Consider the following 16,914-nt stretch of genomic DNA (forward strand, 5'->3'; position numbering starts at 1 on the left):
GCCCAGAGCCTCGGTCCTCAGCGACCCCCTCCATCTCCCTTTTGTCTGTTCTCTGAGAAGGAGGGGCTCCCAGGTTGCCCTCTTTCCAATGTTCACTTGTGTGATCAAAGCCCCAGAAAGTCCCAAACAACAGAAATTTCCCTCTTCCATTCCCTTTTCTCTTTCCTGTTCTTCATGTCTTCCTCTTCTCTCTCTCTCTCTCTCTCTTTTCTGAAACACCCCGTCGTATTTTTCTTTCGCTTTTCTTCATCTCCAGGAATGAATTGTAAATTAGTGAAGAATGCCGTTTTAATTCCAAAGCCTTTTCTTGTTAGATGCCCCCTCCTTTGCTCGCTCTCTGTCTTTCCCCCTAAACTTCGGAATCTTGCACTTCTTAAGACATGAAAGTGTTGGAGCACTTTTGAGACTGGAACCCAGCTGCACTCGCTCCCTTTCAGAAAGCATCTATAAGGATTCCCGCTTTTTTCTTTCCTTCGCCCTCAAACTCTCTCAGTCTCTCTCTATCAATCTGTGCAGAAGGGAGGGGGTAGTCTTTCTTTTCTTTTTGAAGGATGAATGAATGAATGAGAAATAAGGCCTTGTTAGACCTCTTCTGCTCTCCGCTCATTTATGAGGAGAAACAACAATGGACCTGTAGAGAAAGTAATTCAAGCTAAAGGTGAAAGGGAGATTCCTCTTAATCAGCCTTTTTCACTCATGAACTCATGACCATGTGAAAAAATTCATATTCACTTTACAGTTTTGGTTCAGTCAGTGGTGCCGACGTAAATTTGTATTGCCAAGAATAACAGCTCTGCATGAGTGCAGCCGAATGTAAACTGTGTGCAGGTTCACTATCTGTGTTTTCATGAGCTCTACTGGTATTAACCACTGTCTCTGAATCTCTTATTTTAAGAGACTATTCATGTTAGAATTAAAATTATCTGCGCTCTTGGCTAAATCTGCTGAATATAAACTAAAAACTGTAAAAACAGGTAGGTGACCTGCAAAATCTAAAAGAATGGCTTTATTAAAGTCAAAAAAATAATATGTATTACAATTGAATCAATCTGAGTACGTTGAATTGCACCAACAATTCATTTTAAGAGTCAGATCGGGTAGAAAAAATCTTTAGATTCTAGAAAAAGATTAGATTTTTACCACTGGTATTATTGTATTTGTATTTATTTTTTATGATATTTTGTTCTAGAATAAGGCATGAAGTTCTGCTATAGACTAAAACAAGACTAGCTAAAAACAAGGTACAGACATGGTCTATAAGCTTTGTCCAACATTGCAAAGGGAATGTAATTCCACAGAAAAAGCGAGCGCTGGAGAGAGTGCTAGATGATGTATGATTATGTGGAGTACTTTGAACTCATGTTATGTGGCTCTGTTGCAGGTGCTAAAGAGATTGATATTGCTGCTACCCTGGAGCACCTTAGGGACCAGAGATCAGACATGGTACAGACCAAGGTAAGAGACTGTGTAAAACTCTCTGCTTAAAGAACAGTGAAAAAGTGCAAAATGATGGGCACTCTGTATTTAGCGTCTCTGTTTAAAAATCTATCAAATCAAAAGCTTTTTTCTGTAGCACTGCTCTTATTGCTTTGCCATTTTTTCTCATTGATATGTCTGTTCAAGGCAAATTAATCCTTATTAATCCTTATTGCATTTTAGCAATAATTCAATATTAATGTCATTATTATTCAATTTCATACCATGATAAGCTCATCGTCAGAAGGGACAGTTCAGTCAGCTGCCCTGTAAGCGCAAATACACCTGCACACATCATCTCGAGACGTCCTGTACAATACGACCCTAACCACACTGCTACAATTAACATCGATTTGTAATCTTAAACCACATAGTCAATAAAGCAGCAAAAGCCAGGCTCAGAAAATTAACTTGTAATTGATCACTTCTTCCATGACAAATACTTTACAAATACAAATAATTTAAACTATGCTAAAGAAACATATATTTAGCAATCTACTGTTTGGAGATAACAAGATGAGCAAATGACAGTCCCCTCCTCAGAGCCACACTGAATTACATTAGCTGCTGTTTATGAAAGATAAAGACCTGACTACCTGGTTAACCACTGTAAACTGAGATACTGAGCCTCCATGGATTGTGTTGAAAAGATAGCATTCAGCTGTGAATCTATTCAGAGCATACTGAAAATAGTGTATATGAAAGTGGTATTATATAAGTAGTAAATGTTAGTGGAATGTTAGCTTCCTCTCTGTGTTATTCGTTTTTCGTATATTCAAGTTAGTGAATACATTTTGCTGAAGCGATCAGCCTACTTTACAGAATAATCAGCTATTCATTTTTTTGTTCATGTTGGTCATGGAGTGCAACAAATTCCTATTATTTGAATGAAAGCCAGAGCTTTTTCCTCAGCCAACAGTAATGGTTTCTAAAGTAACTGCTAGTTAGCGAAATGTACCAACAACTGTCAGAATGTAAAAGATGTTTTTTTATAAAAGTCATGAAAAAATTACTGCTATTATTTCCTGAGCAAGTCCTCATCCTACTTATCAGTTCCTGGTCACATTGTAGTTAGTCTGTAACTGTATGTCTCTGTCTGTAACTGTAATGTAATGCCTGACTCGCTAATAGGGATATTTGGATCTTTCTGTTTTGTTTTCAACTATTTATAAGCAAAATATTATTAGTATTACTAATATAATCATGTCATTTAAATGAATGAGAAATCCTTGTACACCTTGGGACTTGCTGTTACAGTTTTAATCACATTTAAATTAACCCTGAATCTTTTCATTAGAAAGAAAAAATAATAGGCCTACATTTACTTAATTATCCTTAATCCTAACGTAACAGGTTGCTTTCAACCTCTGTAGTTTGTTAATTCTGCTCATTTCTGGACTTTAAGAGTACACTATTTGTGATTTTACTGTTGTGGCCTGCTTAGTCAGTACTCCAAAAAGCAACATATGTCCAAGGGATGCCCGCTCGCCCGGCACTCTCAAAGCAGGTACTCGTGTGTGAAATTGGTCTGCCTCCTAAAATCCATTCTATCCTCTCTATTCCTGGCCCAAATAGGAATGTTTTGTGCATTAGCAGCTCCATGAGCTCTCCGGCTTTTGTTTACCTTGGAAGAGAAGCTCATAAACAGCTTGACTGATCAGATAAATATCCACAGCCATACTTCATCATGTCTGGAGAACATTGAGGCATTGATGTGACACCATCTAGTGGCAAAATGGTCACATTTACACTTTTAGTACGCAGTGGCCTTTTTTTCTTCCAAATCGCCTTGAATGTGACAGTGAATGATTTTTGTGAAAAGGATCAAATCCTTCTCATGCATTTATGGTCATTTGCATGCATTCGGTGGTCTGTGTTTCAAGCACAAGCTATTACCACAAAGTAAAAGGATAAAATAGTCAATTTATTCAAAGCTGTTTAGGTTTTGTACTGACATCACAAACCTTTACCTTCACTTACTAGATACTACATTTTTTGAGAGACTAATTTATGTTGGTTCAAAATACAGAAAAGTGCATGTTAAGTTAATTCAAGAGGGATTTTTATCCGTTTCTTGTTTTGCGAAGCTTTGCATCTGACTTAACGCCCACTTTAGCTTGGTTTATTCCGTGGCCTGCAGTGGGAGGCTTTGGTTTCAAACATTAGTTTTGAGGGTCACTCTTCAGACAATGATCGATCTTCACTGGGTGCCCCTCAGGGAAGAGACCGATTTTGAGTCATAGTTTGAACAGAGCACATTGAGTCACACATTCTCTGCAGCTTTAAATACACACATCTACACAAGGAGCACACACACATTTTGTATGTACTTTCCAGCAACTTATTATGTCTTCTTCTGACTGATATTCTCTTTAGGTCCATTTTTCCCTTATTCTGCAAGATAAGTTTGTGCTTATTGTAAAATGTTGGTGTTTTTTCAAGTACTTGGCTGAGTTTCTTCCACTTTCTCTCTTTCTGTCTTCAGGAACAGTTTGAGTTTGCATTGACTGCTGTAGCAGAAGAGGTGAACGCCATCCTGAAAGCTCTGCCTCAGTGAAAGAAACTTTCACAAACACTTCCAACCTGTCTTCTTCCTCTCTTTTCTGTGTAATCTGGATACTTATGAAAATTGACACAATTTTAAGCTCTATCGAAACTCAGACGCATTGTATTGCGCAAGACATTTCTTTGTACTAAGTGTGTGTAAAATTCTATAGCATTGAAATGATTGTTTAGAATGGTATTCAACTAGCCAACTAAGCATGCAATCATAGATTGTATTTGCTGCTCGGATTGGTGTTTACATACCCACTAGTTGTGCATATGAAATGTCTGAAGTATATGTGTTTGTGAGAAGCAGATGTGATCTTAGCGTTGCTGTATTAGTTCACTGCGGTCATGTTCTTATACAGTGAGTTCATGTGACTACACTTAAGATATGGATGAGCAATACTAATGTGACAATGAGAATACTACAGTATATTGCAGTTCTGTGATCTGCTTGGCATCAACTTTCATTGTTGTGATATATTGTTTCTAGGTCAACTAATAAACAGATTGCATTACATATAGATCAATTAATTATGCATACAGAATGAACCATGTGATTAAAAATGGTCTGCCAAAATGTAATTGTACATATTATTTTTGTGTGTGCGATATAAAAGTAACCTAATAAATCTCAAAACGCTGAAGCTTGAGTGATAATTGCATTCATGAATCATTTTGTGTGTGATGGAGGGAGAAAGACTGGATGAGAGAGATTGTACCAACAGTTATCCTCACTTGAATTGTCGCTCAGTTCTCTAAAATCTGTTCTGGCAAGTTGAACAAGAACAGAAAAATAGGCAGTTTTCAGTTTTGCTCATCCTCGAACAACTAAAATATAGACTAATGCACAAATCATAAAAATGTTTTATTGTTTAGAATTATTTGTAAACTTTTCACTTAGGCGCTTACATAAATATTCACACCTCTTTAATCTCCTGTCTGCAGTGCTATTATTGACAGCACTTATGACGTCCATGCGCCTTCCTGCTATTTCTGTATGTTGATTTGCATACCATTTGCATATGTATCTGTCGCTTAACCTTCATCTTATCAGTATGCAGCCAATCTGAATGTAAGGAGGGCGTACTAATCATTTTATGAATAACTATATGGTAACCATAATTGTGCATGTTTAATTGGTCGTCATCAGAGGGATACAAGTTTATTAGAAAAAATTACGGATGGTAATTGCTTCCTGCAGCAGCTAGAGTATTATGCGTGATTGTGATATGCTGTCTTCCGTTCAGGGAATTCATATTTCCTGGTATCGTTCAGCACTGCTTACACGATTAATTTTTGCATTTGGCGACAACTAGTTTAACTCAAGCTGATATTTTAATTAACTTAGTTTCACTATCATTCTTTTTCAAATTCATCCATTTAGATTGTCCTTGATAATTTGCATTGTAGTTATTCTCGTCTGTTCCAAGTTGCTTAAATCAGAATGTCATTATCCATTTTCTTTTCTCTCTCACATGAAGATGTCTCATTTTTACCACCAAAAACGTCTGTGTCAAAGAGGCATTACTGCTAGTACTATTAGTCCTAAATTGTGCAATTTCATCACATTCACTGACACACTAGAACTGCAAACAATGGCCTATTTGCATGTTTTCTGGAATTTGTCAGCTCAAGACCTCAGGTGAACCCAAAACGTCCAAAAGTCTCCAAAACTTAGTTTGCAAGTCATGAAGGTTGATGTAAGACATCACAAGCATAAAAAAATCAAAGAATTCAAAGCTTCGTATCCTTAGAAGTACATTATTCAAATGTATGAATAAATGAAAGATACAGATTTAAACTTAAAGATGAGCCTCGCTGATGATCACTGAATCGAACAAGTAGCATCGGAAATGCTGTTTTATAGGACATATTAAGACAGTGTTGAAAACAAGATGAAAACAGTCTTCTAATTGGTTAACACAAGCACATAAGTACATACGCATTTTACTGTTAATGATCACAAATGACCTTGTGTGCTTCTGTACTACATAAGAGCTTTACTTCTACCTGCCACTGCATTAGAGGATAAAAAGGAAACTGGCTAGAAACTACAGAAAGACATAAAGCTACACAGAACGCACACACTTACAGACCGAACGGTTCAAATGACTAATCAGTTCTCATCTAAAATACACAACTTGTTAAATGTGATTGAAGGGAGAAATATACTCTAGCAAATACTAGAAGTAAAGGGAATTGTTTCATAACTAATGTTCACTAAAAATCTTGGTTCATGTAAATTTAGGTTACACATTCATTTAAGGTGTCCGTGTTACGGTGTAATTATACAATTAATTAATGAGTAATAGTAACTAATGTGTACTTACTATAGGGTTCAGGTATAGGACTATGGTTAAGTTTAGGGTTAGCTACATGTAATTATGCATAATTTGTTATTACTATAGTAAGTACATGTAACAAGGACCCTGTAAAATATATAGAGATGATGATAGTGTCACGTTGCCTTCGGTTCTTTGTGTTTTCGCCTTTCTGTTTGGAGTTTAGCTTACTTCCTGTTCCTGTTTGCCCATTGTCATCATAGATATGAATCTATAGGTAGATGACCTATTAGCAGCTGTTTCTATAGGCCGCTATACGTAAGCCATCTGCCATATTGGAATGGTCAAAGCAGGTCGGTGAACACTCGAGGGCAAGTTGCCTTTTTGTCTGCAACCCTGGTTATATGCATGTATGAATATCGATATCTGCAACAGACTACAGCAGATGATTTTAACACATGATAACACATCACAACCAGACAAAGCTGTTAAAACATTACAGGTACTATAGATTAAAAACCTGTAATATTGAGTTAATACATAATAAAACACAAACCAACACATTCTTACCTGAGAAAGTTAATACAATTTCTTCAGGAATTAAATGTAGGTGTTTTTTACAACCAGAGGCTGAACAATGTTGTGGCATGTTGAAACTAATAGATTTATATTATATGACGACATATACATGTAGACTGTTCTAAGATGGCAGATGTGCCTGGAGCGGTTGAATGTGGCATCTACCTATACATATCTATGGTTGTCATTAGTCTGATTGTTCCCAGTTAGTTTATTTATACTTGTGTATTTAAACCCTTGTGTTTCCTTTGTTCATTGTCTGGGGTTGTTTCTTTATGGATGTTCCATCAGCATCCTCAGTTCTGTTCACTGTGTTTGTATTTTTGCTGTTATTATTTAAATAAGCACTCTGCATATGGATCCTACTTTCCGTCTCTGAGTTCATCTGTGTTACAGATATTATGAGCATGGTCACTCCATCTCATGTGTATAGGTTCCCACAATATTCCGATATCACTTACTGATGTGAAGAAAGTGAGATTTCCCAGCTCTGAACTTTTCACTGTGAATGGACTAAAGCTTACGATTAGAAGTCCTCAAGAGTATGACTCAATCAGAGCCCTGTAGTGAAGCTCACTTAGAAACACAATTATCTTTCCATATTATGCCCAAGTCCCCTCTGACAATCACTGGCCCAGTATCCCAGCTCTTTAAGAGGACCCTTTTCAATAGGAGATTCCCTTCAATAGTACTTCAAACTCAGTTCCAATCCAGCTCATAATCATGTCTCTGCACCCGTTACACTCCTAAGAAATAGACTGAGTCAATGAAAAAAGAGAGAATCTCACGTTTAGAAGCAGTTTGTATTTACTCTGAAATCAAAGCATACTGTGGAAAAACTTAAGGATAATTGCATTTAATTTTAACGTTTAAACATCCTCTCACTAACATATATAACAGCTTTATTGCAGTATGTCCACTTATACATTTATATTCAGAGAGCCAGTTGAGCCTATCTGAAATGCTAGGCTGTGTGAATTTCCTTTGCGGAGACACTTCCAATAACTATATCTTTTGGCATAGTGCAGAAGATCATTGTGAAAGTTCATTGATCTTAAATCAGAAATAATCTGAGCACATCTTGGTTTACCAGCAGCATTTTTTTTAAATGGGCTGCTTTTAAAAGTACCTGTTTGATCAATAGGTGTCTGCACAGGTAGCCGGTTATACCACTAAAAAACAACGGTGAACCCTGATGCTGTTTGGCTTGGGCGACTTCCAGAAGAGGCATGTGGGAAGTGATCCAGGTCTCCTTGAGACGGCTGACTGAAGCCGGGCTTGTTTTCTCCCATCTGAATGTGCAGGGCTGTAATGAGAGGGGAGCAGATTGCAGCAGTAGCGTCTCATGTCTGGCCAAGACCCCTGCTTGCTTTGATCTCCTATAAAACACAAACAAGCTTTTTAAACATGGTGCTACAAGGCAGGGACTCTCACCATTTTCTCCAATGCAATGGACCCAGTGAATAGAGAAAACATGAATAGGAGTTTACACCCATACATACACAAGCGTTCCCACTCCCCCAATGCCTTGACATGCTGGTATATGGATGGAGTGTCTTTCATGTCCTCACCAACTTATAACCAGACAATGTATTACAGAGTGAAAGAGGTTGATTTCAGAAGGATTCATAGCAGGATATATATATATATATATATATATATATATATATATATACAGTGGGGGGGGGGGGGGGTTATTTGATCCCCTGCTGATTTTGTACGTTTACCCACTGACAAAGAAATGATCAGTCTATAATATTAATGGTAGGTTTATTTTGACAGTGAGAGACAGAAAAATCCAGGAAAACGCATTTTAAAAAAGTTAGAAATTGATTTGCATTTTAATAAGTCAAATAAGTATTTGATCCCTTCGCAAAAATAACTTAGTAGGCTATTGGTGGCAAAACCCTTGTTGACAATCATAGAGGTCAGACGTTTCTTGTATTTGGCCACCAGGTCTGCACACATCTCTGGAGGGATTTTGTCCCACTCCTCTTTGCAGATCCTCTCCAAGTCATTAAGGTTTCGAGGCTGACTTTTGGCAACTCAAACCTTCAGCTCCCTCCACAGATTTTCTATGGGATTAAGGTCTGGAGACTGGCTATGCCACTCCAGGGCCTTAAAGGGGTCATCGGATGCAGTCGTGTTAGGGGCAGTCATGGCCTAATGGATAGAGAGTTGGACTTGTAACCCGAAGGTCGTGGGTTCGAGTCTCAGGTCCGGCAGGGATTGTAGGTGGGGGGAGTAAATAACCAACACTCTCTCCACCCTCAATACCACGACTGAGGTGAGACCCTTGAGCAAGGCACCGAACCCCCAACTGCTCCCCGGGCTACATTTTGATCTACATTTTATCAGCTCATGAACAAATGCCAGCGTTATCCCGTTATCCTCCTGCTCACGGGTGCTGTCATTTTGTGGGGAAAACATGGAAATAATTTGTCGTTTTATCTTGCAAAGATATGCTTTCTTCTGTTTTCCACACACATTTTTATGAAAATGGATATAGTAGCCTACTGTTTTTTTCTGGATTACAAATCGCGTTTTTTCATCTGAAACGTGCTGTAATTTCCAAGGTGACTTATATAAAGCAATCAAGGTCAAGTGCAAAGTGCACACATTAGGATTGGTGATGAATGAGAAAAGGCAAGTGAGTTTAAATTGTGCATGTTTCAGCAACCACGCCGCTAGTTTCAGTTTCGCTTTAAATATGCGTTTATAATATATGTTTATAGTGAATGCCACTATAATTTGTGTTTGTTTTTTACTTATATTTTCATTATTTTTTCTATTCTGAACACTGCTCAATTTACAGGACTTTTTTGTAGAGTGTAGGGAATATAAAAACATGTTTCTAATGTTTGTAAACGTTTCGTTTATTTTACATTATTTCTGAATGAAATGATAAAATGTGTCTTATACATTAATTAATTTGTACACCAATGCAACTTATCTGTGTGTCATAAAGTGTTCATAAAAATAGGTAGAGATGGTACAAGAAAAGAACTGCCATGTAGGCTATGTACAAGTATACATAGTACAGTAGTAAGTGAGTGTCAATTAAAAAAAAAATCAAAGCTTCATTTGTCATAAACATATTTATGACAAACATATTTATGACAGGCCCCTCACTTAATGTGGAAAATTTGATGTGGCCCTCGAGTCAAAAGGTTTGACCACCCCTGGTCTATAACATACTTTGGTTAAAATTTCTCAATGGTAGTGTAAAAAACACCTTCTTTACCCTGTCAAAATCAGCTGTTTTCAGCATGCTGATCTAGTCCATGTTTCTTTAAATGCTAGTGAGCTCTGCTGACTCCGCCCCTCTCATCCATGGAGTGACGAGCAGACCATAGATATGTGTAGATTCCCTATTCGACCGCTCCAGATCCGTTGAATATTCAAAGATATACAAGCGTATAACTTGCTGTTGTAGACGCACACAGTCAATGCGCTCAAAGATTCGCAGACCGTTCCAAAAATGACGTATGGCTTAGTATCCTGCCCATAGAAACAGTCGATAATGAGGCATCTAGGTATATATAGCTATGGAGCATACTAAACAGTGCAGTTGTCCTGTCCCCTTAGCAGAAAAATACCCCCAAAGCATAATATTTCCACCTCCATGTTTGACGGTGGGAATGGTATTCTTGGGGTCATAGGCAGCATTCCTCCTCCTCCAAACACGGCGAGTTGAGGTGACGCCAAAGAGCTGGATTTTGGTCTCATCTGACCACAACACTTTCACCCAGTTCTCCTCTGAATCATTGGCAAACTTCAGACGGGCCTGCACATGTGCTTTCTTGAGCAGGGGGACCTTGCGGGGGCTGCAGGATTTCAGTCCTTTACGGCGTAGTGTGTAACCAATTGTTTTCTTGGTGAGTATGGTCCCGGCTGCCTTGAGATCATTAACAAGATCCTCCCGTGTAGTTCTGGGCTGATTCCTCACCGTTCTCATGATCATTGAAACTTCACGAGGTGAGATCTTGCATGGAGCCCCAGACCGAGGGAGACGGACAGTTTTTTTGTGTTTCTTCCATTTGTGAATAATCGCACCAACTGTTGTCACTTTCTCACCAAGCTGCTTGGTGATGGTCTTGTAGCCCATTCCAGCCTTGTGTAGGTCTACAATCAAACCTTGGACAGTTCTTTGGTCTTGGCCATGGTGGAGAGTTTGGAATCTGATTGATGGACTCCCTATAAGAGAGTGCTCCTAATCTCAGCTCCTTACCTGTATAAAAGACACCTGGGAGCCAGAAATCTTGCTGATTGATAGGGGATCAAATACTTATTTGAAATTAATGCAAATAAATTTATAACTTTTTTGAAATGCGTTTTTCTGTTGTTATTTTTTTGTTGTTATTCTGTCTCTCACTGTTCAGATAAACCTACCATTAAAATTATAGACTGATCATTTCTTTGTCAGTGGGCAAATGTACAAAATCAGCAGGGGATCAAATTATTTTTTCCCTACCATATATATATATATATATATATATATATATATATACATATATACAGTTGCATCTCAAAAAATTTGAATATCGTGGAAACAGTTTTTTTTTTGGTAGCTTATTTCAAAAAGTGAAACTTGCATATATTCTAGATTCATTACATGTAAAGTAAAGCATTTTTTTAAAAAAATAATTTTGATGATTAGAGCTTACAGCTCATGAATGTCAAAAATCAGTGCCTCAAAATATTAGAATATTTACAAACCCGATTCCAAAAAAGTTGGGACACTGTACAAATTACGAATAAAAAAGGAATGCAATAATTTACAAATCTCATAAACTTATATTTTATTCACAATAGAATATAGATAACATATCAAATGTTGAAAGTGAGACATTTTGAAATGTCATGCCAAATATTGGCTCATTTTGGATTTCATGAGAGCTACACATTCCAAAAAAGTTGGGACAGGTAGCAATAAGAGGCCGGAAAAGTTAAATGTACATATAAGGAACAGCTGGAGGATCAATTTGCAACTTATTAGGTCAATTGGCAACATGATTGGGTATAAAAAGAGCCTCTCAGAGTGGCAGTGTCTCTCAGAAGTCAAGATGGCAAGAGGATCACCAATTCCCCCAATGCTGCGGCAAAAAATTGTGGAGCAATATCAGAAAGGAGTTTCTCAGAGAAAAATTGCAAAGAGTTTGAAGTTATCATCATCTACAGTGCATAATATCATCCAAAGATTCAGAGAATCTGGAACAATCTCTGTGCGTAAGGGTCAAGGCCGGAAAACCATACTGGATGCCTGTGATCTTCGGGCCCTTAGACGGCACTGCATCACATACAGGAATGCTACTGTAATATAAATCACAACATGGGCTCAGGAATACTTCCAGAAAACATTGTCGGTGAACACAATCCACCGTGCCATTCGCCGTTGCCGGCTAAAACTCTATAGGTCAAAAAAGAAGCCATATCTAAACATGATCCAGAAGCGCAGGCGTTTTCTCTGGGCCAAGGCTTATTTAAAATGGACTGTGGCAAAGTGGGAAACTGTTCTGTGGTCAGACGAATCAAAATTTGAAGTTCTTTTTGGAAAATTGGGACGCCATCTCATCCGGACTAAAGAGGACAAGGACAACCCAAGTTGTTATCAGCGCTCAGTTCAGAAGCCTGCATCTCTGATGGTATGGGGTTGCATGAGTGCGTGTGGCATGGGCAGCTTACACATCTGGAAAGGCACCATCAATGCTGAAAGGTATATCCAAGTTCTAGAACAACATATGCTCCCATCCAGACATTGTCTCTTTCAGGGAAGACCTTGCATTTTCCAACATGACAATGCCAGACCACATACTGCATCAATTACAACATCATGACTGCGTAGAAGGAGGATCCGGGTACTGAAATGGCCAGCCTGCAGTCCAGATCTTTCACCCATAGAAAACATTTGGCGCATCATAAAGAGGAAGATGCGACAAAGAAGACCTAAGACAGTTGAGCAACTAGAAGCCTGTATTAGACAAGAATGGGACAACATTCCTATTCCTAAACTTGAGCAACTTGTCTCCTCAGTCCCCAGACGTTTGCAGACTGTTATAAAAAGAAGAGGGGATGCCACACAGTGGTAAACATGGCCTTGTCCCAACTTTTTTGAGATGTGTTGATGCCATGAAATTTAAAATAAACTTATTTTTCCCTAAAAATGATACATTTTCTCAGTTTAAACATTTGATATGTCATCTATGTTGTATTCTGAATAAAATATTGAAATTTGAAACTTCCACATCATTGCATTCTGTTTTTATTCACAATTTGTACAGTGTCCCAACTTTTTTGGAATCGGGTTTGTACATTTGAGTTTCAATTAATGACCATCCCTACAGTATAAATTCCGGGAATCTCTTGTTCTTTGAAACCACAATAATGAGGAACACTGCTGACTTGGCAATGATCCTGAAGACAAACAGTGACACCCTCCACAAAGAGGGTAAGTCACAGAGGGTCATTACTGAAAGGTGTGGCTGTTTACAGAGTGCTGTATCAAAGCATATTAAATGCAAAGTTGACTGCAATGAAGAAATTGGATATAGGAAAAGGTGCACAAGCAACAGGGACGACCCCAAGCTTGAGAATACTGTCAAGCAAAGCTGATTCAAACACTTGGGAGAGCTTCACAAGGAGTGGACTGAAGCTGGAGTCAGTGCATCAAGAGTCACCACGCTCAGACGTCTTCAGGAAAAGGGCTACCAAGCCACTATTGACACAGAAACCACGTCAGAAGCATCTTACCTGGGCTGTGGAGAAAAAGAACTGGACTATTGCTTAGTGGTTCAAAGTCTTTCCAGCAGAACTTTTTCCAGCAGAACTTTAGCACCTGCTCACACTGCCAAAACCACTTCCAAGTGGTTTGCTGACCATGATTCTACTGTGCTTGATTGGCCAGCCAACATGCCTGACCTGAACCCCATATGGATTCTATGGGATATTTTCAAGAGAAAGATGAGAAACAGTGGCTCTAATAACACAGACGAGCTGAAGGCTCAGTAGTACATTAGCAATGCCACAGGCTGATCGCTTCCATGCCATTCCTCACTGATGCTGTCATTTGTGCTATAAAGGAGCCCCGACCAAGTATTGAGTGCATAAATGAACATACTTGAACTTTTCTGTATTGCAAATCTTTTTTCTTTTTTTAATTGATTTTAGGAAATATTCTAATATTTTGAGATACTGGATTTTTGACTTTCATGAGCTGTAAGCTGTAATCATCAAAATTAAAAAAAAAACATTTGAGATCTTTTACATTACATGTAATGAATCTAGAATTTAAGAAAGTTTCACTTTTCGAAATGTTACCAAAAAAAATGAACTTTTTCACGATATTCAAACTTCTGTTCAGCAAGGATGCAGTAAATTGATCAAAAGTGACAGTACATTTATAATGTTGCAAAAAGTTTTAATAACTGCTGTTCTTTAAAACTGTTCTTTAAAACTTTTTTTTACCATGTTTTCCGCAAAAATATAAACACAAAACTGTTTTCAACATTGATAATCATAAGAAAAGTTGCTTGAGCACCAAATCAGTATATTACAATGATTTCTGGAAGATCATGTGACACTGAATTCAGATTTGCAATTACACAAATAAATTACATTTGAAAATATTTTACAATAGAAGACAGTTATTTTACATTTTAATAATGATGAAAATAAATCCAGGTTTGGTGAGCAAAAGACACTTTCAAAAAGTTTCAAAAAAATTTGACAAATCTTACCTACCTGAACAGCAGTGAATCGTGTGTATTCAATGTAACATTTAATTTGATATAACATGAATTCATGCATATGTATATACATTTGGCTGCGCCAGATGATTTAACACCCAAGGTGACTTCCACATGTTGAGGAAGTGAGTGTTAGATAAGGGAAATCTCCTTGTCTGAATGAGAATCTCCTCTCATTACACCTCATGCTCTCGCACGGTTATTAACCATAGAAGAAGCACAAGGAGGGGCTGACAACACAAACGAGGAGAGAAAAAACAGACTGACATTTCACAAGTTTTCATCCCTGTCCCATCATGCATCAGGGGACACTTCTGGCATTTTATCTCCTCTTTTTTCCTCGTTTTCATCAGTGTCGTCAACGGAGGTCACCTCCGCGACCCCAATATTGCAAACTGTCACTCAGAGTAAGTGAGATTATCAACACACATCTAATCGGCCAACCTCTCCGCAGGGACTTTAACCATCTGCATACTGAGATTGGCTTTTCCCTCCCTTTCCTGCTCAGAGTCGAGGAGGCGTCGCCCCGTGCTCGCATAATTATCAACGATAAAGAGAGGCACTAACAAGAATGTCATGGTATATTAGTGTCACAGACGTATTTAGACACCTAAATGATATGAATTCTGCAGTTGAAAGTTAGAGGTCAACAATGATACGGGAAGCTTGAGAGGTTATTTACAATTCTGAAACTTACCAAAGGATTATATATGGTCAAATCTGTGACACAGAAACACCAAATGAGCAGTGGTGCACATAAAAGCCTCAAGAACACAAAACACAGTCTTACTCGAAAATCCTGACAAGGATGATGTAGAATAAGCAGAGACGTGTTGATGTCTAATTTAGGCAATAATTATGTTCATGTGGCCTTTTTTTCACACGTGTCACTCAAAATAGGCTATATTCTAGATAATTGCTAGGTTTTACAATACGCCACTGACCTTATTCTCCTCCCTACTGTTGCAAGTGAGCTCACTTTATTTGTATGCCTTTTTTTTGTGTGTGTGTAAGACCGTGTGCTGTCACCGTGTAGGTGTATGTGCATGTGTTTCTCTGTGTTTGTGACATTGAAACAGCAGGCTCCATATTGTCCTTCATCTGTTTATGGTAATTATGGCTTTTATACCTTCTCAGCACAGGAGGCTAGTCGGCCCAATTCCATATGAAAGGTTCAAATGGTTTATAGGGGAACAGCTGCACTAGTTAAAAAAAAAAAGGAAACCTTTGTATCAAGCACGTGTTTTTTATTTCTTATATAAAGGATGAAATATCATGTGCTTGTCACTGAAAAAGCCCTCCCTATGTTCATTGTGCGAAAATTCAATAACGTGTTATTAAAAATGCTCGCAGCCATTGTAAAGACGACCCGCACGTTTACCACGAGGTGGAGAGCTGATTATGCATTTTAATGAGACTGTGATTCACGGCAAGAAAAGGGTGAATAAAAGACTGCAAAACAAAATGTGCCATGCAGAACAATAAGCTGCAACAACTGAATCTGCATTCTGACAAAAATTACATAAAACACAGGAAAGGGCTACTCAGACTCTGTGTGGACAAGGATTTCAGTATCCACTTGAGTTCAGCTAAATGTGCTGTACATCCCCGTGTGTAACCTTTCTTTTCATTTTGACAGCCAAAGTGGTCTAATAAGGGTCTCGTCCCATTTCACATTTACTGTTACAGAGGCAAATCCTTCTTTCCCCTCATACATTAGGGTTTTTTTTTTTTTATTCGTTTCATCCCTTTTCCTCCTCAACTTTCCTCCAGACCTCTCCTGTCTGACCGTTCCACCTCTCTCCTCCCGGCCCTCTCTTTTCCTCTCTCAGTGTCTTGTCACTCATCAGTGGCTAATCTCTTAGGTTAGTGGAGGTCAGGTAAGATCAAGAGGTCAACTCCCTGGTGCTTCTGCTGAACAAATAACAGATAGTGAACTCTGAACCTCGCCTTTGCATGAGAATCAACATCATTTTTCTGCAGCTGGTAACCACAGCAACCAGGACTCTGCCAAACGCTTGCCCTAGGGTTTGAGACACCCCCCTCTTTCTTCCGCTCTCTCTCTCTCTCTCTCTCTCTCTCTCTGTCTCTCTCTCTCACTTTCTCCCCACTCATCTGCATCACAGATGAGTCCTCTCTACTCTGCACAAAAAAGGGGGAAAAAATCATTCATCCATAATTCATTGTGTGTGTCCCACCCCCCTTTCGGCACGACAGCCCATCCTAGTAACAGGAACCTAGCAACAGCAACAACTCTCCACTAGGCTTTCAGCCTATAGGGA

The 16,914-nt window shown here is 38.5% G+C and overlaps 2 protein-coding genes across 2 annotated transcripts in view; one reads left to right on the forward strand and one right to left on the reverse strand.

Annotated features, from left to right (window-relative positions):
• The window catches only part of LOC306876053 (receptor-type tyrosine-protein phosphatase N2-like), a 224,394-nt gene extending 219,714 nt beyond the window's left edge, over nt 1-4,680 (forward strand). Inside the window, exons 21-22 of the mRNA XM_079426952.1 lie at nt 1,382-1,455; nt 3,962-4,680. Of these exons, the coding sequence (XP_079283078.1) occupies nt 1,382-1,455; nt 3,962-4,033 (146 nt within the window). The 3' untranslated portion in view covers nt 4,034-4,680. The remainder of the gene's footprint in view (nt 1-1,381; nt 1,456-3,961) is intronic.
• A 2,997-nt stretch (nt 4,681-7,677) lies between these two features.
• The window catches only part of LOC306871308 (dnaJ homolog subfamily B member 6-like), a 50,728-nt gene continuing 41,491 nt past the window's right edge, over nt 7,678-16,914 (reverse strand). The window contains exon 10 of the mRNA XM_079419125.1: nt 7,678-8,266. Coding sequence (XP_079275251.1) covers nt 8,052-8,266 — 215 coding nt within the window. The 3' untranslated portion in view covers nt 7,678-8,051. The remainder of the gene's footprint in view (nt 8,267-16,914) is intronic.

This window comes from Barbus barbus (genome assembly GCF_936440315.1).
Source record: "Barbus barbus genome assembly, chromosome: 1".
Lineage (NCBI taxonomy): Eukaryota > Metazoa > Chordata > Actinopteri > Cypriniformes > Cyprinidae > Barbus > Barbus barbus.